The sequence below is a fragment of the Archocentrus centrarchus genome, unplaced genomic scaffold, assembly GCF_007364275.1.
Source record: "Archocentrus centrarchus isolate MPI-CPG fArcCen1 unplaced genomic scaffold, fArcCen1 scaffold_24_ctg1, whole genome shotgun sequence".
Taxonomy (NCBI): domain Eukaryota; kingdom Metazoa; phylum Chordata; class Actinopteri; order Cichliformes; family Cichlidae; genus Archocentrus; species Archocentrus centrarchus.
The window spans coordinates 518,883-539,151 of NW_022060254.1; the positions used below are offsets into that span (position 1 = coordinate 518,883).

The window sequence follows — 20,269 nt, forward strand, 5'->3', positions numbered from 1 at the left end:
GTTCGTTATGCAATAGGCTTAGGATGCATTTCTTCTCTTTAATCCCTTTTGTATTAGTAATTTTGTAGAGAGAGAGAGAGAGTCTATTGCCACAGACAGTATATGTTGTAGTTGTGGTAGCCTTCCGTTGTGTGAAGGGGTTATGGTTATGTGCAATTTTCTCTGGTATTTAGTAATCCAGTATTTGTGACATACCTAACTGTCACACATGCAACCACATTGAAATGTTCTTTGTAAAGTAGGGTTTTGTTATTTTCTGCTCCTTTGACTTAATTTAATTTGACGTTAATTATGAGATGTATTATAATGATAAGGATATCATAATTGTACTCTTCCAATTAAAATGATATCCTTATCACCTTATCACATCAGTGCTCCCGCGCTGTTAACCACAGTGTCTTTGCTATTAAAAAAAAAAAAAGCTTCTAAAAATGTTGGTTCTTGATCTTTAACGATCCTGCAATGTTACATGTTAACGATGGAAGAAGCACAGTCGAACACAGATTTACACGGACAGTGTGGTTGTAGTTTGTTGCCGTCTGTTAGCGGAACCTTTGTGATGTTATTTGAACTGGTGGGATCCTATTCGTGTTACACTTTCAACGCTAACGTCACATCTATTCTGTACAATGGCGGAAAAAGCAGTTTTGGTTGAGGGGATATCTTTTATGGCTCCTGTTAAAGGGTTTTTGTTGACATATTTTATGCCCGAATCATGCTACGACGAGTTCTTTCTCAATTTCAACTTTCTTGATGGTAAGGTGTTTATTTTAGTTTAATAAGAGTAGTTCATTACAGAAAAGTGCAGTTCGGGCGTCAGCAAACTAGCTACGATATTTGAATACAGTTGCATCAAACTAGTCAGCTCCTTTGCGTCACTAGTCTGTTACAAAATACCCAGACTGATGTATCTGAATTGACACTGTGCAGACTGTTTTAGGTGCAGCTGGAAGTGTGAACTCCAAAATCAGGGCTTTGTTTAAAAAACAAAAAGAAACATGACGTCCTTTCCAGCTACATTTTATTTGAGTAATGTTTTTTAAATATTGAACTGGACGAAAGTTTGGAACAAAGGTTCCTTCTAACAGGTCAAGGAAATCTTTTTTAAGCTGATCCATAGATTCTAGTCAGGGAAGCATTTCTTACAAAAGTTAAAGAATGACATAGATCCATCTATTTTAGATTGTTCTTTACTGTAGAAATGTTATCTTTGGTAGCTATGATTATTGTGACACTACTTTTTTCTCTTATTAATCTAATGCTGCTTTTTTGCCAAGTTTAAATGAAATGTAGCAAGATTTCCATGATTTTTTTCCCCACAAAACAGAAAGCTGTCAACTGCAAACTCTTTAGTAATGAACTAAAATTATTGGCATCCTTTTTGCTCTGGCACGGTGCTTTTTGTTTTCATTTTTCTGTGATATGTGTTTGACATTGATGTCTGCTTTGATTCTTTTGTTGATTCTTAACTGTTAGAAATAAAGTTTATTTAGAGGAACAAGAATATTTAACACATAGTCTGTGTTTCACAATTATTATTGTTTTGTATTTAAATTTGTTTTTGTTGGGGGGGGGCTTTTTTTGTTTTTAATTCATTTTAAGTTTTTTGTTTAAGACTCAATTGAGTTGCTTCCAGTTCAGTTAGTTTCCAGAATGGCTTTTCTGATTTTAGTTTTTATTACTAAATTAACACAGAGTAAAATGAAACATGCCTAAAAAAAAATTAGACATATCACTGCATTGCCTCAGTCTATAAGTCCTAAAGTCTTATAGTCTTCTGCTAATCACTTAGCCTATGTTTTGTTCCAGTGCCATGTCTGAAGATTGTGCTGAGCAAAGCCCTGGGGATTGGCATCATACTGGGCTCAGTGATGGGTAAAATCCCTTGCTTCCTCAGCTTCTCTTTGTAACTGCCTTTATTTGAATTCCTGACTTAGCTTTAAAATATATTGCTGCTAATGCCATTATTGTTATAGTCTTGGTTTAGTCAATCAAAACTTAAGTGTAAAGTAACTGAGAGTTGAGATTGTATAGTACTGTGCAAAAGTCTTAGCCACCTCTTATTTCTTTGTATTTTGCTTCCAAAAACTTTCTTGTAATTATTATAAAGTGGAGCAATAGGTCTCCAGGTTTTCTGTCAAAGTTGCTCTTTGGGCATTGGCTGTTTTTTTTATTTTCCACTCATTTTCAGTCCAGTCCTTGTACCTGACCATTTCCAGAGGATTTATTTTCTTTTTTGTCAAGCCACTTAACACTGACCATCATTCAAGCATTAAAAAGGAATTTGACTCAAAGGAATGAACCAGTGTTGTGTCTAAATATAATGGACAACTTGGCAAAGAACCAATTTTTAAATTGTTCCTTTAGCAGCCTGACACAAAACATACAATCTGTTCCTGTTACATTAGTTGAAAAATGCCAAAGATGACAGTTTGACAGGCGTATAATTTTATTTTTTTCACCACTGAGGTAATTAGCCAAAAACTTGGTATATCTCCATATGGTGTGCAGTGTGTCCTTAAAATTTTTAAGGAAGCTGGACAAGAGGACTGAAGAGGAAGTGGTAGGCCTAATGAAATAGGGAAAAAATCCAGCAAAGACCTGACGCAGGACCTGAGAGATGCCCTGGCCCTTTAGTTGATTTATCTACTGTTGTTTGAAGCCTCATAAGTAGTCTCATTGCACGGATGGCTGTCAAAACGCCATTCTTAACAAAAGGAAACAGGGAGAGTGCCAAATTACGTAAGAACTGGACTGAAAATCAGTGGCAACAGGTCTTACAGAGTGATGAATCCAAATTTGACATTTTATACAGAGGAGATCTGGGAGGAGGTTTCAAGAGTAGCCAACTTTAAACCACGGTGGAAGCTCTGTCGTGGTTCGTGGCTGTATTTCAGACAGTGGTGTTTGGGATATTATCAAAGGTGATGGAATTATGAACACAAAAATGGACCGTCAAATTTTGATCTACCATGTGATACCATCTGTAAAACATCTGACTGGCAACAGCTTTGTTTATCAGAATGACAATGATCCCGAAAACACTGCCGATGCAGTACAAGCATTCCTGGCTGCAACAATACACAAATGGAACACTCAATCATGGATGGGCCTCCCCAGAGCCTGAATTTCAATATTATTGATGCAGGGCAGGATGTTTTTGATAGAGAATGGAACAAAAGGAGCCGACATCCAAAGAAGAGCTTTTGACCCTTCAAGAAGTCTGGAGAGCTATTCCTGAAGACTACTTAATGAAATTATAAAAAAGCTTGTTTGAAACAGTTCAGGCTGTGTTGAAGACTAAAGGTGGTCGAGCTTGCTAGAATAGTACAAAGTCTGTTTTTGCCCTATATGCTGCATTTCCATGTATGTTTGCATATGTTTCAAGAAATCGCTGCACTTATTTTCAATTTTCTTAGTAAATAGAAATAAGTGAGGGGTGGTTTAAGACTTGCACAGTACTGTATGTTGAACGTTTTTACATGCCTGCACTCTTTTCATAAAATTTTCTCCCGACTTGTTTACAGTGAAGCTTCCTCAGATTTTAAAGCTTATTGGAGCAAAGAGCGCTGAAGGGCTGAGCTTCAAGACTGTGATGCTGGAATTGCTGGCCATCACAGGAACAATGGCGTACAGTATTGCCAACAATTTCCCCTTCAGGTTGGGCCATATTTAGTTTTGTTCTGTAAAGTCTAAATGTACATGAGGCACTCTGAATTCTACAATTCTACTATTATAACCACTATTTTCTGAAATATTTTGAGTAATGTGTGCTGAATGTCACTCCAGTTCCTGGGGTGAGGCTCTGTTCCTCATGTTGCAGACAGTCACCATTGGCTTCCTCATTCAGCACTATGGAAAAAGAACGAGCAGAGGTAAGACTGTATGCACATGTAACCTTTACTGTTACTGGTTTGGTCATTGTGGAAATTTGAGAAGATGATAGTCATCTCAAGCGCATGTGCATGTAGTTGATGATGTATATAGACAAGGCTGTTTTAGTTCTAGTCTTAACTAGTTTCAGTCCATGCTCATCCTTGTGAATGTTAACACTCTATAATGAAAGGGAATTATAATACATTAAACTAATAATTTAGTCATTGGTTTGACATTGGTGCTTAGAGCAGTATACGTTTCTTGCCTTACAGGTATCCTGTTCATGGTTATATATTTTAGCCTGCTGACCCTCCTGCTGTCCCCAGTGACGCCCATGTCAGTGGTTACCTCCATGCAGGCCTCTAACATGCCAGCTATCATCATTGGAAGGGTGGGCCAGCACAAGTCTCACACATTTTTCAAATCATTTATAGCCCTGTTCAGATGTGGAATAACTCTGTTGGCTCTGTCAGTCTCTTAAAGTGGCAACATTCTGCCATTCAGACAGCTGTTTTTACATTAATCTTCTTCACGGTCTCATTCAGGCATTCCAACAGCACTGAGGGAGCGAGTCACAGTATGTGCAGGATATCTCAGCTTACATATTCAGATGCCATCAGATTAGAGTGCGTGTCTTGTGATGGAAGTGAAACAGGATATTTTATATTTAGCTTTCCCTCATATTTGTCAGTAAAGTGTTCTTGTTGCAGATTCCACAGTTACAGCGCAAACGGGAGTCGCTAGCAAATAATGCAGAATGAAAAATGAAAACCGCTTTTTAAACATAACTATCAAACTAACACTCATCCTTGATGTGTCTGGCTTTCTTAGCTCATCCAGGCGTCCACTAACTTACGCAATGGTCACACCGGCCAGCTCTCTGCTGTCTCTGTTTTCCTCCTGTTTGCTGGGTCCCTTGCCCGCATCTTTACCTCACTACAGGTAAGACGATTACAATACAATTCATGCACTGCCAGTATTCTTCGTCAGAAACTACTTGATTATAGTTGTTACATTTATCTCTTTAATTAATTAACTAATATCCCAGTATATAGGAGTTTGCTCACATTTCTCCAAAGAAGCATATTATATAGTTATACTTTCTTTTTACAGGAAACTGGAGACTCACTGATGGCCCTCACCTACATCATATCCTCTGCCTGTAACGGCATCATTGCCGTGCAAGTTCTTTACTACTGGAACAGTCCACTTCAAAAGAAAAAGGAGGAATAGGCAAAGAGCAGTCACTAAACTTTAATCATTGGGAAACAATTTCCTTAACATATCCCACTTTAGACACTCAAACGTGTGTCTTTAAAACTTGAAAGACCAAAATTACACATGAAATTTGTATACTAAGCCAATGGAACAAGTGATGTTTTCAATGTTCATTTGACTTTACTGTAATGATAAAAATGTAACATGCCAAGCAGATCGCTTGATCGAGGAGCCATTATATTAACAGTTGTCTAGTTTTGCTGGTGATCTTGAATTCTGGGCGAGCTGCTGGGGCCAGATTCCTCTCCTGCACTCTCATCACATTCCTCTCGATGGAGCGTTCCTGATTGACTCACGTTCACGCTGGAGTTGAAATGTTTGAATCAGATGTGCACTTTCTTATTTTTCACATTTGAGCATCTAATTAGAATTCATGCAGTCAGGTTTATTTTCATTGGTTTGACGCATTGTTGATTGTCTGCTTCAAGTGTGAAACTGAATTTCATACTTTCTATTTGCTAATTTTAAAGTCTAATCTGTAGTCTGATTTGGAGGAAACACTGTCACATGACATGATGATGATCATGATCATCTTGTTTGTTTAAATAACACACTCACAGACGTTAACTATGTTGCTGGAGCGAACAAGCAATTAGCTTAACTTAGCATGAAGACTTAAAGCAAAGGAAAACATATCTATAGATCAGGTTTCTGTACAGAACTGTATCCTTTTAATAAAAGACAGATTTTTAAGTTGGAAGTGTAGGGTGTTCATTTTATCCATCATGGAATAAAGGAGGTTCTATTGACTCCATTGAAAACTACAGGTAGACTTTTGGTTGCATGTCTTTATTTGTGTTGATGAATTGGATTCTTCTGGATACATGGGTTAGAGAGATTTTCTGCCATCCTTTACAAATATTTTGTATCTGCACTTTGCTGGAGGGGTTTTGTTTATCTAATGTTCACTTTAAAAATACTCAAAATGTGTTCTGTTGGATTTGTTGAAAATTATTTGTAGCGATTGTTGGCTAATGTGGGGTTATTTTCGTTTTGGAGAATTCCTTCCCTGACTCTTGATACTGTTTGATTGATCAATTTCAAATTGGCAATCAATAAACAAATAAATAGCCTTTCTAAGTTTGGTCCATTATTTTTGGCAGCAGGAGAAAGAAACTCCCTGTTTTTTACAACTTTATCACAACTTTATCTAATATCACAACTTTTATGTGCTCTGATATTCTGCCAACTTTTAAGTTCAATGATTTTGAATGATTGAGTGTGCCCAAACTTTTGACTGGTACTGTAACAATTGGCATACGTTTGGCCTAATAGTTTTATAACAATACGCGCAGCCAGCCTCTGTCTTTAGGAGCAGCTACTGATCTAAAGCCTCTTGTTTCATCTGTGTGGATAAACTGCAGTCTAGTATGATTTCAGTTTAAAATAAGGTTTAGTGTTACACTTCATGTGGCAGATTTAGTTCAAACGCAAATGTCGGCGTAAATGGTCAAAGGAGGTTATTGGAGTCGTGTCATAAAACCTTTTCAAAGTACCTGTTCTTCACAGTATAGTTGATACCTTTATTTTTTTTTAATAGCATAAAACTTTATGTCACACATAAAGTAGATATTCAGGTACAATTTGTCTTGAATTCAGTATGGAGTATTGATGGTGGTGTGGTGGTTAGCACTTGAAGGTCTGTGTTCAAATCCACCTTGGCCGGGGAGTTTGGATGTGCTCCTCGTGTCTGTGTGGGTTTTCTCCAGGTATTCTGGTTTCCTCCTGCAGTTCCAAGATGTGGGATTAGTTTAATTGGTGATTCTAAATTGCCCACGAGTGTGAATGGTTGTCTGTCTCTCTGTGTTAGCCCTGTGACAGGTTGGCAATCTATACAGGGTGTACCCCTCCTCTTGCCCTATGACAGCTGGGGTAGGCTCCAGCCACCCCAATACAATCTGTGCTGACCACCCAACCATACTGCTAGCTTTATAACTCCCTTTGACTCTAACTCCAAAATAAAATTCAAGATGAATGGGCGTGATTTTAGCGTTTTTGGTCAGATGGGGTCTTTCAAGGTGTGGTCTAAAGATTGTAGCAGCGTTTGAAGTTGAACTTGTGCAGTAGAAGGTGCACAAGGAGGCAACCCTAACAGGGGATGCTTTTATCTTTAAATTTAATTGAACATTGTATTAACTTAATATCCTGGCCAAAAGTAAACTCCAGGAAATTACTTAATAAGCAGTGGCTGAAGAAAATAACAATTAAATAAATACATTAGACAGAGAGCAGACAGATAGATGGTGCCAGACTAACTTAACGGCATTTGAGAGATATGTTTATCTTATTTATGGCTTTCCCAGTCTCAGAGGAAAATATGTTTATCTTATCCTTGAAGGTTTTGCTACAGTACGTATAATTAAGATGTACAGGAGAGTAAATGTCACCATGTCCTGTTACTAAGCTGGATAAAACTGCCTTGTAATGATTAGGGAAACATCAGGGCAGGAAGATGTGCTTCTTTTACAGGGCTTCTATCGCTGATGGAAGAAATCTGAGTCATGAGAGCCAGCCACTGGACGGACCAATGACAAAGGCCAAACCGCAGCTCACCGTATCTGTTTGCTTGTAGATAGTGGCAGTATAAAAATGTTATGGTTAGCTAGAGTCTTTGCTCTGTGGGGAGGGGAGCACAGCCAGCTGCTGGGATGGCGTGTGTCTGCCTGAACCGATTGTACACGTAATTCTTCTGATTCTTTAATATATTAAATGTTTTCATTTTTAAATTAAAGTGTTTTAGGTATCTTCCTTCACAAAAAAAAAAACACGCAGTAACACTTAAAAACTAAGATTCTTACAAGTGCTGTGAGTATTGTCAACATATAGAAAGTACCATATACAAAGATTTAAAATGTCACATTTGACCTCTGACCTCTCCTTCATCCAATAGATTGTTCTGAATGGCAAAGTGATGATAATGCTATACAGAGCTATTTAAAACTGTTTCTTGCTGCCATGTTTTGCAGTTACAACACAGAGGCATATAGGGAATGATATATGGGGATTTTGAATATCATGTTACTTTGGACCTTTGACCTCTTCTTCAAAGTCAAATAAGGTCAAACATTTAAAATGTCTTTTAAAACTGTGCTTAAACCTTTTCTGCCCTTGTTTATATTGGTAACATTTCAGAAATGATAATGGTATTTGGACTAGGTAGGTTCTAAATATATAGTTTGCATTGAAATATGTCACATTTGACCTCTGATCTTTTACATTTCACAGCTGCATTTCTTTCAAGTTGACCCCAAAATGCACTACATATTTAAAGAAAGTGTTTTTTTTAACAAAGCAACATGTGCAGACCAGATCTCTGTAGTATAATATAATGAGCTGAAGTTATTCATGTCCAGTTATTTACAGATCAGTACCTTTGTTTGTATTCCTACATAATGTTTGTGTACTCACAGAAAACATCTGGTATCTATTACAAGAGCCAGAGGACCAAGCATAATTCCTCCTTGCAATATTAGATGGCACAAGACTGTCACATAAGAAAACTGAGATAGGCAGCCAACTAGAGTAAAATAACAGGAAGCCACATCCTGGTTTTACCAAGTGGTTGTTGTATAATACCTCCGGGACATTAAAAAGTGTCCTTAAACACTTCAACACATTAGATGTTTTCATATGGCATGAAATTTCCTCCAAGGCTGACACCAGTTTCTGAGTGAAATTACATAATTCCTGAGATTTTGCTAAATCGACCCACCAAAGCCAATTTATTTGGAACTATTCTCTTTTGCGCTGACAGATATACTTTAAATATGCTTCAGTTGTATCTTATGAGAATGTTCTGTATGAAGATGGCCTAACGAGCAGGCGGTGATGAACATGGAGAGAGGGTCCTAACTTTACACTGTGTCCATTTGCCATGAGACAATATTTGTTTTTAAAGAACATCATTTGGAAACTTTTTTCTTTTCTTTTAATGTGGATTACTGGGAAAGATAGGGAGTTACAAAACATAGGCAGTGAGCTAAGACACAGTAAGGTGTGATTTTGAGCCAAATCTTAAGGCAAGTTTTATTTTATGTGCAGCCACTTTCTGGGTGAAAGGTCATAGTGTATGGTACAGGTAAGCTTTTTTTCACACAACTGTTGAGCTGATTCATAAAAGATTTGACTAGATGTTATAAAGGCTAATAAGCATTTTTCAGGGCAGGTTAAGAGATTTAAGCTAACTGAGTTGTATGTGAAAATTGCTATTTTACATTAATTTAAACATTCTAGTAACATCATGGATGCACTGGTTCATGCAGATAAATAAACGCATCTTAATTGTGCACAGCTGTCAACTGTGCTGCACTACATTTCTCAGAAGGGGGTGGCAGAGGAGTATTTAATGGGCTTCCCTGCCATAGCTGAGGAGCACGCTGCTGCTGAGTTTGGTTACCTCTTTGTTTTGACAGATCAGCGCAGCTATGGAAAGAAATTGGTGCCACGGACATGCATGATCTGTGGCCAACACCTCATTTGTGTCCACACATTTAAAATGATTGAGTTTGTCCTCTTGTGGTCTAGCACCAGAGGTGGAATATGCATTGCAAGATTTTCTTTTTTCTTGAGTAGGCTTGCACATTCTACACTGAGCAGGGTCATTTAGACATGAGTACAGAGAAGATTTGCCTGGGCTGAGCCAACATCACCATGTTGATATATTGAGTCTGATTTATAGGACAAAAGATCTCTGTAACCTCATATATGTATCATTATATCAGCCTGGTGGGAAATTCATGTCTACTGTGCCAACTGACCCAGTGTGAGAGGTTATATACGTTTAAACTATGGATGAGCAGAAAACCAACATCCATATTGACCATTAAACACCTGGTAGCTCAGTCCTCTAACATCAATGGAAAGAAGCTACTATCAAAGCTACAGCTCAAAGGGAACAATAACGAGCAGTATGGACATAATGAGCTGACCCTGTTAGAAGAGAACAATGTGACAGAACTGGACGATGTCTAACCACCCACAATAACAGATGCATCTATTGGCCAGACTCAAGGTAACACAACCAAGGGCACAACTCCCCTGACTCACTGACAAAGTCCCATCAGAGGAGATGCTTGTAGATGTGAACGCAGCTCTACCAGGACCAGTGTCACTGAAACCAGTGAGCTCATATATACCACTGCCACAATAATCCTAGAAACACTTGGGTATAAGATCAAGAATGCATGTAGAGAGGGATAAGCTGTGGCTAGAAACCTGGAAGAATGTTAGCTGGCTAACAGAGGTGCAGAAGGGTATCATGAGAGACAGGTCAATTCAGTTTTAACAGTCGCCTCAAGGCACTTTATATTGTAATTACAGAGAAAACCCAACAGTCAAAATGACCCCCTATGAGCAAGCACTTGGTGACTGTATGAAGGAAAAACTCCCTTTTAACAGGAAGAAATATCTGGCTCAGGGAGGGGCAGTTATGTGCTGCGATTGGTTGGGGGGTGGGGTGAAGGAGACAGGCCAAAAGACATGCTGTGAGAGAGAGCCAGAGATTGATGATAACTAATGATTAAATGCAGAGTGGTGTACAAATAGAGTGAAAAGAGGTGAATGAAAAAGAAGAAAAAAAAAGCTCAGGTCCCAGATAAATAAGAGGTTTTAGCAAGATGTCTACAAGCGATGCTCTAGAAACTGTCAAACTAAGGCTCGTGGCTCTGACCGCTAGGCTGAAAAGATGCACCAGAGAAACAGAAGCCAAGAGAATAAAGACCCATCCAGGGTGTACTCTCAGCTGCAAGGGAAAAAATAGCAAATAACAAATAATGGGGCTGCTAACAGCAAGTAGTAATCTGGACTGGCTAACACAGGGCAGAACAATCCTGAACATGAAGGATTCTACAAGTGTACGCTCACAGGCTGGGATGACATCTGTGCTGCATATGGATTTGAAGTCCCCAACTCCTGATGGGAGATGCCACCAAAGGTGGTTGAGAACAAGAGTGCTGAGATCCTGTGAGACTTCCAGACAGACAAGCAGCTGTTGGCCAACCAACCAAACATAGTGGTGGTTGACTAGGACAGGAAGACTGCAGTTGTGATCAGTGGACAGCAACATCAGAGAGGAGCACAAGAAAATTAAGAAGTTCTTAAAATTAAGAACCAGGAGCCGAAGGAACAACTGAAGCAGACATGGACAGTCAAGTCCAAAATGGTAAAAGGAGATGTGATCCTGAAATGGAAAGAGTGGGTCCAGCAGAGTCCAGGCACAACATCAGAGGAGCGTATCCTAAGAAAGATTAAGATACTGCACAGAACTTTCAAGCTTGAGGAACGGACCCCCACCCTCCACCCTGACATTCCTCCAGTAGCTCAAACATAGCTACATCATTATACACACATTCACATGGATTTATATAGATAAACAAGCAGCTGATACAAGAAAGGGGAGCTCTTTACAACAAATGCTCTCCCTTCATGGTGGTGATGGTAGACACTGCATTGCAATGTAAATAAGAATTGCGGCCTACGAGTGAAAGAATATTTTCAAATTGTATCAGAATTAAGACATCTACAGATGTTCTAATATGATCACATGCTGATCTTAATGTGTAATATAATAAACTATGTGACCAGTATCAGATGGTATGCAGCTGTTTGCTGGGATTGCTGCAAAAGTGACAGTAAAGTAACAGAGCAACCAGTCACTTCACTGAACCTGCTAATGAGTATGGATATGTTAACTTTAAAGAAGATGGGATTCATATCCACTTTCTACAAAGAGGTTAGGAGTAGATTGTGCATGTGCAATGTAAACACTGAATCACACTTTAAAACTCTGTTGGTAACCACCACCTGATGCTCACACATACAAACACAGAGAGTGATTGCAACTCTTTGTAAAGACTTTTAAGTCACTCTTGGCAGATCCATGGCAACCACTTGTTGAAGCCTCACTGCTTGTTGCTAGGTGAGGGGATGTACTGGACCAGAAAATCCTTCCATTGACACTCCCTCCACCTCTTTCTCCACCCACCCCTCTTCCTGCCCCTTTCTATCCAATTCCTATCCTCTCATGGACCACAGGGAGAAAAAAAAAGAAAGAAAAAGAAAAGAAGAAGGAAAAAAAAAAAGAAAATCCATGTATATGCTCCAACTTCTCCCAGTTACACATAACACTCAACAATTGCTACCTCGGTATTTCTGCATACACGTCATATATTCCACCTTCCTTCTTTTATATATATTTATAAATGAGAATAACCCTGTTTTAAAGGTTAAGAATCTAAAGTGTTATAGGAAAGTTGGTTGGTTTGGGGATATATATATATATATATATATATATATATATATATATATATATATATATATATATAAATAGAGAGAGAGTTGCAACCTTTAACAGCTATACAATGTCACATTAAGATACGTGCATGTGTTGTTGGAGAAGTCTCAGAACCTATAGGTTTTCGCAGTCTCTCGCATCTGCTCTACATTGTCTTGCCCCTGCTGTTATTGGTCTTGGTGCCCTCATCTTTTCACCCTTTCCTCAGCATTTTATCCCCTCCCCTCAGTGACCGATTAGCCAGTGCGTGATTCGCTCCTATTTCCATGAGAAAGGCGATGATCGGTGAAAGGGTTAAGCCTGAGGACTAAGCCCTAAAAAGCAACCCTAATTTTCTGCTCGGTGGGGGAGTGAGGAAAGCGGGGAGAGGGAACAAAGGCGCCCAGGGGAGAAGCGGGGACTCCGGGTTTACTATATGCACCTGCGACTTGAAAAGCCGCGGACAATGTGCCTCCGAAACGGCCAATTACGAATGGGCCATCCACCCGCTTTTTTTGTGGAGAGAGGGGGAGTCAAAGGGAGGAGGAAAATGGGGAAAGTGAATTTTTAAAGAGCGTGAAGATAAGAAAGTAAATAATCGAGCCTCACTTGCCTAAGTTAATGTCGACAACCCCCTTCCCAACCCCCACCCCCCTCAAAAAAATTTCTAAATTCATCCTTACCTACAAACACACATACGTGTGTGAGAGAGAGAGAGATTGATTGATTCTGTCTGCCATTTTCTGGTTTAATTTCTGGGGAATAGATAGATAGATAGATAGATAGATAGATAGATAGATAGATAGATAGATAGATAGATAGATAGATAGATAGACAGTTCAACTCTAAAGCAAAAGAAATGTATTATGTATATACAAATATAGTGCTGTGAAAAAGTATTTGCACCCTTCATTTTTTTTATTTTTGCATATTTGTCACACAAGTTTCAGCTAATCAAACGAAAAAAAAATCAGGATGGAGCAAATCCTTTTTCACAGCACTATATAATGTAATATAAATGTAACATGATTATAGCACAGCAAAAGTACATATATGTAGAAACCAGGGACTCAGTGGAGTCATTCAAAAATCACATGTATATTATCATTACCATCCATTAAAAAAACAGTTGTAGAAAGTCTAGAATGATCACTTGGAAATGCAGGGAAGCTGCTGTGTAAATGTAAAAACACAGCTTATGGTTGTAAAAGAGTTTTAAGGGGATATCATTTACAGAACCACTTGTACTGGACTGGCTATTATGTAGCACTTTTCTACTCTATGAGCACTCCGCACAGCATGTCTCATTCACCCCTTCACACACACATACGAGCACTTTCTATCAAACATTCACACCCGATCATACACTGATAAATGTATCAAGAGCAACTCGAGGTACTCTGGCAGCCAGGGATTGAACCACCAACCTTCAGTTAGAAGATGAGCTGCTCTCCTGGGCCACAGCCACCCCACATATTGGCCACAACTTGGACTTGGACTCAGGAGCCAATAGGATCATTCGTGAAACCCAATACAATCCAGTACAACAGTGTCTAAATAAATGAATTCGCTAATATAATGTATACTAAAAAGATAATGAGTTTATAGTTCAGGTTGGAATTTTTAAAGAGAACATTATCACTTTTAAAGGTCAGATTCATGACAGATTGTACTGGATTGCATTCATGAAATGGAAAGTCAATTAGTTTGCCCTATTTCATAGGAGACATAATTTTCGTATAAATGAAAAACATGTTACCATATATATACTTTATTAATGTTGTCATGAAACCCATAACAAATCTTTTTAATCAAAAAGGAAGACTCTTATTATAAGAGCCTAAAAATATGTACACTATTTACATAAATGCTACTTACAGTAACTTATAAATGGCAACATTTACATAAATGAAGATTTATTAAAAAATATGTCACTATAAAAGTTGTATTTTCAAATACTTGGGTAGGAATGTAAACATCTACATGTAACTTTAATGAACTGTTCACACTTTGTCAAAAATAAGTCAGAAATCTTTTCCCAGAACACATTCAGCTGTACATATTCTACTAGCAAATAAAAAGCTGCCTAGCACAAACAAATCTAACAAATTCAGTTTTTGTAGACTGAAAAACAAATGTTTGCTTTCTTCGGCAGCACTAAACAGCTAATCAGAAAGCTAGACAAAAAAAAAGAGACAATAGAGGTTAAAACAGAGGTTCTCAAAGTTTCAATGACCCAAGGGAGAAAGCATGGGGTTACTTTCAGAAAAAAATAAAAAATAAACATACATCTCAACTTATTCCATGCATGAGCTTTGGACTGTTTCACGAGAATCAAGTCAAGTTTTCTACATTTGTCCTTTTCACATGTTGTACACCATGGGAAATGCCCCCATCATACCTGTTCACACTACTGAAAATACTCAAAGTTTAGGCATGTAGTTCCTGTGGATACAGTGGTGACTGTCCAACAAGTGCCTGACAGATATTAGCAGTAAGTGCACCATTATTCATACGTTTATCTGACATCACGCTGACCTAAGCAGGTTAGACTAACAGCTTCATTTATCCAAATGCAGTGGACATTTGTGTTCTCACGTGCACAGTTCAGAGCTGCGGTGCAAGTGGTCAGATAGTGTTTTTAATGTATCTGTGCACACAGTGGTGGTTTATATTGTAATTCTTACTTTGGCACTGATTTAAAATGTAATTATTAATGACGTGGCTGATACGATGACTAGAACAGAAACTTAAGTTGAACATTAATATGGCCTTCATCTCATTCCACAGTAATTTGTCATAATATGTGAATGACATGTCCAGTAGTGCACTCATGTTTGCAGGTCATACTTTGAGAACCAAATGCCGGTTTTTCAGAGAACCAGGATTTAAAGAAAAGAAAAGAAAAATTATCATTACTACATCCGGTTATGTTACTGGAAAAGTTTAGAAACAAGACTGAAGCATTGCTGAGGTTTAATCTGGAACACTTACGCATTCTCTTTAAAAGTTATAAAAAAAAAAAAAAATTAAAAAATACAGTTGACAGTTCATTTAAAAACACAGCTGGAGGGTCAGTGTGCTCGTACGACAACATAACTTGAAATAACCCCCGCCCCCTTCCTCCCCCCAATACTTAATGTGCTGTATTTGGAATAAAACAGCCCAAATGAAAATATAGCAGTATACATAAAAATCCATTCAGTTATTTAAAAGCATAAAAACAATACTACACTTGCCTAGTGCAAGATGAAATGAATACATGTTCAGGATGCTCACTTCAGATTCAGAAGATTAACATGAAAAGGTTCATTCTAGAACTAAATTATAGCAAATAACCCCCATATAGTAAAAACAAGTCATATCTTCTTAGAACCAATATTGTGATTTGGTCTTTTAGGCTACGTAGGAGATTCTAATTCAAGCATCTGCAAAAAGCCAGTCCTTTTTTTCTGTGGAGACGGTGGTGATTGTCCAACAGGAGTGTGTTGTCCTTTCATTCAAATGCATTTCAAGAGTAGAAATTAAAACAAAAACAAAACAACAACAGCAAGTCTACTAAACCAAAGCCATATCACAAAGAGTTAGAGTTTAAAAAGCTGTTATTTGCATTGTGCAGTTCATTCTCAAGTTCCCTGTTGGCATCAGCTCTGCTCATCGGGAGAGCAAAAGGCCCAGCAACTGCTCACTTCAGCTCACCAGCTTCATCATTAGCTGAGAGTCTGTAATCAGTTGAAAAGTTTGTACAACTTATTTGTGTTACGGCTGCCAATGGCAGAAAGCAGCTCCTGTCAAAGACAGTAATTCACCACATGAACAAGTCCAACCATCACTGACTATGGTGGAACCGTCATGAATGCCAATGTCACAAGCATTTGGGGTGAATCTAAAAAAAAAATAAAAATCAGTTCTAAAAATACATTTTAAATTGTTTTAAAACACTTAAAATAAAAATACATACTACATACACAACAAACAGACAGTACCCCTGTCATCACTGAAGACCTTGAGGGAGAGCAGTCTGTGGCAGGGTGGTGGGCAGGGTGGACTCTCAGCACTGCATGTGTAGTTGTAGATGTGTCTGGTGTGTGTGTGGCACCAAAGGAGAACATTGTCCAATATTAGAAAAATAATTGGTACATGTATTGCAGACACATCATCAAGAACTCTAAGACATTAGAATATGGGGAAAGGTTGTTTTATCCTTCACAGCTCGTATCTTTGTTTTGCCAATCTGAAGTACTCCACACCTGATTCCATCTCTTGTCCAGCTGGTCATGCATAATCTTCAGTCCTAGATATGTGTGAGGGGAACGGTTCCAGTGAGGTAGTGCTGCTGGACACTGGTGTAACCCCTCTGTGCTGTTGAGGGGTCGGTGGCATCTCCTCCTGGTCCAGGAATGTACATGCTGATCATGTCTCTGAGGTCACCCTGCAAAGCCCCCCGATGGTGGTTTGGTGTGCCCGTAGGAGGAGAGTGGGAAACTGGTTCCGATTTCACCATAGACATTGTGACAGGGCTTGGCTGCTGTGGACTGCTGCTGTATGACATGGGGCTGAAGGTTGAAGAAGACAGTACAAGTTAAACCACATTCACTACATTGTTGACAATAACTGGATTTTTTTTCCTGGCATCACCTTGTCTTTTTCCATCATTTAAAAAAAAAATTAAAAATTAAAACATGACAATATAGTGTCATGTATAGTTTTTTATTTTTATATAAAATATAATACACACATGCACATGTATATGTTTATAAATACACATTTTAAATATGTATATAATTGGGGATTTTTTTCATAGTGGTGTTGCTACTTTAACTTGTGTAAGTACCAAACCACAGCTTATACCATACAACGGTTAATGAGTAAATGAGTCTGTGCTCGTCAGTGTTCAGGCTATGATAAAAGAATCTGCCTCAACCTGCATGTTGAGACAGGATCAGGGAGGAAAACTGCCTGACAACTGCTCTATACCCTTCTACACCCTATACCCCTCTTCACCCTTCTAACCCTCTGGGTCTTCATTCAGTAGGTCTACTTTTCTATCTGAATCCCACAAGATAGTCAAGTATGTATTACTGAGCAATGATGTCAACGTGTCTTTAGCAAAAAACATGCTCACCATGATTTCATGAGGTTTCATTTAATTTGAGGATTCTAAAAATGTATTCATAAATATAGAAAAAATATTTTAAATGTTTATATAAAATTCTCTTAACAGTTTATAAGAAATATTGTTGCTATAAATACTTTGAAAATATTGTCCTAGACCATAGCATCAGTGGGAGCTAGGAAATTAGGAAATTTGCATTTGACTTGACTTGTAAAAAAAAGTTTGTTTTTTTAAATAAAATAAAATAAATCTGAGTCAAGCTTTAAGGATTCCACTGCTGATTTTGTTTTAAAAAAAAGCAGAGCAAAAGTGACTGAAACAATTGAAGGTGATTTATTAGTCAGCAGAATAAATAAAATCAGGAAATATTGGAATAAACTGCAATATCATGCATGCTTGCACCAGAAAATTTATCAGTGTGTTCAGTTTTTGTATTTTAGGGCCAGGAGGCCCTATGGTAGGAGGCAAAATCTCCTGGAACTGGGGACAATGGTTTGGGAGCAATAGGGGACTGTGGGTACAGGACCACACACAGAGCAGGCCTGACTGCCATTAAATGATCCTGATAAAGATTCCAGGCAGGATCCAGGCAGGATCCAGGCAGGGCAAATTAAACAACAGCCTGAACCTCGTTCTCCATCATATTTAGAGTTCTTTGTGATTCAGTCGGACTGGACGCATTTCACCTCAACATATCTGCTCTGAGTAAACCCACTGCATATTCACACTTATGGTAGTTGGAGAGCATTATTTCCTTCTTGTACTGCAATTTTCATTCAATAAATAATAACACTTTTCAAACTCTATTTAGAGATTAAAAAAAAGAAGAAGAAGAAGAAGCACGGTGATTTTCATCACATCACAAAGAATACTTTACTGCCGCTAAGTTTACGCCTAAGAAGCAATTAAGTCAGACTTCACTGAAGAATTGCTGCATTTTCAGCCGGTTTTAACACCAAACTGTTCAACAGTGCACTGAGTTTAGAGAAGCTTCTTCACAATTTAAAAAAAAAAAAGGCTGAATCTTAAAATATTAATTAAACACATTTGGCCGATATTTGCTCTCAATATTTTATCTCGGCACGTTTTCCCACTTTTAAGATGTCCCGTGAAGCTGCATTGTTACTCTTTTTTCATATAAATACTCAGACATACACTCACCTGTATGAGTTGGCTCCATTCATGTACGTCTGTGGCGCCGTCATTGCAGGTGGATACTGCAGAGCTGACAGATCATACCGGTGGAGCTGCTGCGTGTACCCGAGTGCCTCGCCCTGCATGCCGGCATATCCTCCAGCAGGGCCCCAGCCATAGCTCTCCATCCTAGGACTCCCACCTTGGCTTTGTGCCGCTGCCACCAATAGGTTTCCTGCTGTCAGTGGGTACTTGCCTACCTGAGTGTCTTTTTTAAGCAAAGGCTTTGTCTTGCGCCGTGGCTTGTACTTGTAGTCGGGGTACTCCTTCATGTGGACTGCACGGAGCCGCTTGGCCTCGTCAATGAAAGGCCGCTTCTCAGCATCGGTCAGAAGTTTCCACTCGGCCCCCAGCCGCTTGCTGATTTCAGAGTTGTGCATTTTGGGGTTTTCTTGAGCCATCTTCCGCCTCTGCCCCCTGGACCAGACCATGAAAGCGTTCATAGGCCGCTTAACTTTGTCCATGGGGTCGTTTCCAGGTGTACATGCCGTTTTAGAGCTCGGGTGAGAGTTTCCATTGCTGCCCATACTCCCGGTCATGGTGCCGGTGACCGGTGACATTCCCTGGGAGGTCTGATGAGAAGGGGGCTGGCCAGTCGGCTTCAGCTCGTGTTCCATCATGCTGTACATGTTGGAAAATGCAGTGAAGTTGAGTTACAGAGCAGTTGAAACGATCGAGCCTTCGTCGCCGTCAACCTGGCGACTTTTGGCCAGGTTTCGTTACAGGTTTAACCGGGTGATCCAAATTAAAAAGCCTAATTACGCACGACACACCCGTGAGACTGCAACGGACAACCTGTCTTGTTTTGTTTTTTTTTTCTCCTTTTTGTTTGGTTGTTTTTTTTTTTTTCCTCCCTCTCGTAAATTACAAGTCTGTTGTGGCAGTCATTAAACTAATACTAAGATACACTTTCACAGTAAAGTTTTGCGAATACAAATGCAGCAGCTGTTTCAGTGCTGTGAAAGAGTTTGCGGAAAACCACTTGTTGTCAGACAGCCAGCTCACACACTGAACTCATCTGTCTGTTCACTCCCAAAGTTCTCCTATTCTCGTGCAGTCAGGCATGAACCAATGGGAACAGCAAAAAGCTTCATTCTGTGCGTGTGCATTTGCAACTGAAAAGGCTCCGGCGGTGCGTGAGACACTTGTTGATGACGGAGTTGGTGAAGGGAGGCATTCCAGTAAGACAAGGCGATCTTAATAATCCCTAGGCAACTACAAACTATACGCTCCTGAAAATAAAATAGTTTTGTCATTTCTATCTGTGGTTTTATCAAGCTCTCCATATAGTATCCAGCAAGACCCCCAAATAAGTGTTTTATGATGTGGCAAAGGTTTGGTTGTTTTGTTTGTTTGTTTGTTTGTTTGTTTGTTTTTTCAGCTAGTACTGGTTATATCAGAACCACTGGTGGAGCTGTTTTTTCCTTGTCAACCACAAATATGTCCTGGTTTTGAGCTTCTGTTTCCTTTTTATGTAATATCCGCTCAGCTTTCCCTCCTTTGTGATTTTCTGCTCTGCCCCACTCCACCAGCTT

General features: G+C 39.0%; 2 protein-coding genes across 2 annotated transcripts; one reads left to right on the plus strand and one right to left on the minus strand.

The window, feature by feature from the left end:
* The first annotated feature begins 606 nt into the window (after positions 1 to 606).
* On the plus strand, positions 607 to 6,706 carry mpdu1b (mannose-P-dolichol utilization defect 1b). The gene is made up of 7 exons (XM_030723348.1): positions 607 to 756; positions 1,810 to 1,875; positions 3,528 to 3,660; positions 3,790 to 3,875; positions 4,149 to 4,267; positions 4,708 to 4,818; positions 4,990 to 6,706. The coding sequence occupies exons 1-7, from the start codon at positions 630 to 632 to the stop codon at positions 5,107 to 5,109; spliced, it is 762 nt and encodes a 253-aa protein (XP_030579208.1). The 5' UTR covers positions 607 to 629; the 3' UTR covers positions 5,110 to 6,706.
* A 7,534-nt stretch (positions 6,707 to 14,240) lies between these two features.
* On the minus strand, positions 14,241 to 19,730 carry sox19b (SRY-box transcription factor 19b). The gene is made up of 2 exons (XM_030723071.1): positions 18,702 to 19,730; positions 14,241 to 16,980 (listed from the first exon to the last, which is right to left on the minus strand). Exons 1-2 carry the CDS (start codon positions 19,361 to 19,363, stop codon positions 16,719 to 16,721), a joined length of 924 nt encoding a protein of 307 aa, XP_030578931.1. The 5' UTR covers positions 19,364 to 19,730; the 3' UTR covers positions 14,241 to 16,718.
* Positions 19,731 to 20,269: the final 539 nt, after the last annotated feature.

Bases quoted from the DNA above. Each gene is read 5' to 3' on its own strand.
- sox19b (XM_030723071.1), bottom strand. From the start codon at position 19,363: ATGTACAGCATGATGGAACACGAGCTGAAGCCGACTGGCCAGCCCCCT. The intron at 16,981-18,701 runs GTGAGTGTATGT...TTCAACCTTCAG, and splicing joins AATGGAGCCAACTCATACAG to CCCCATGTCATACAGCAGCA.
- mpdu1b (XM_030723348.1), top strand. From the start codon at position 630: ATGGCGGAAAAAGCAGTTTTGGTTGAGGGGATATCTTTTATGGCTCCT. The intron at 1,876-3,527 runs GTAAAATCCCTT...ACTTGTTTACAG, and splicing joins CATACTGGGCTCAGTGATGG to TGAAGCTTCCTCAGATTTTA. The intron at 3,661-3,789 runs GTTGGGCCATAT...ATGTCACTCCAG, and splicing joins GCCAACAATTTCCCCTTCAG to TTCCTGGGGTGAGGCTCTGT.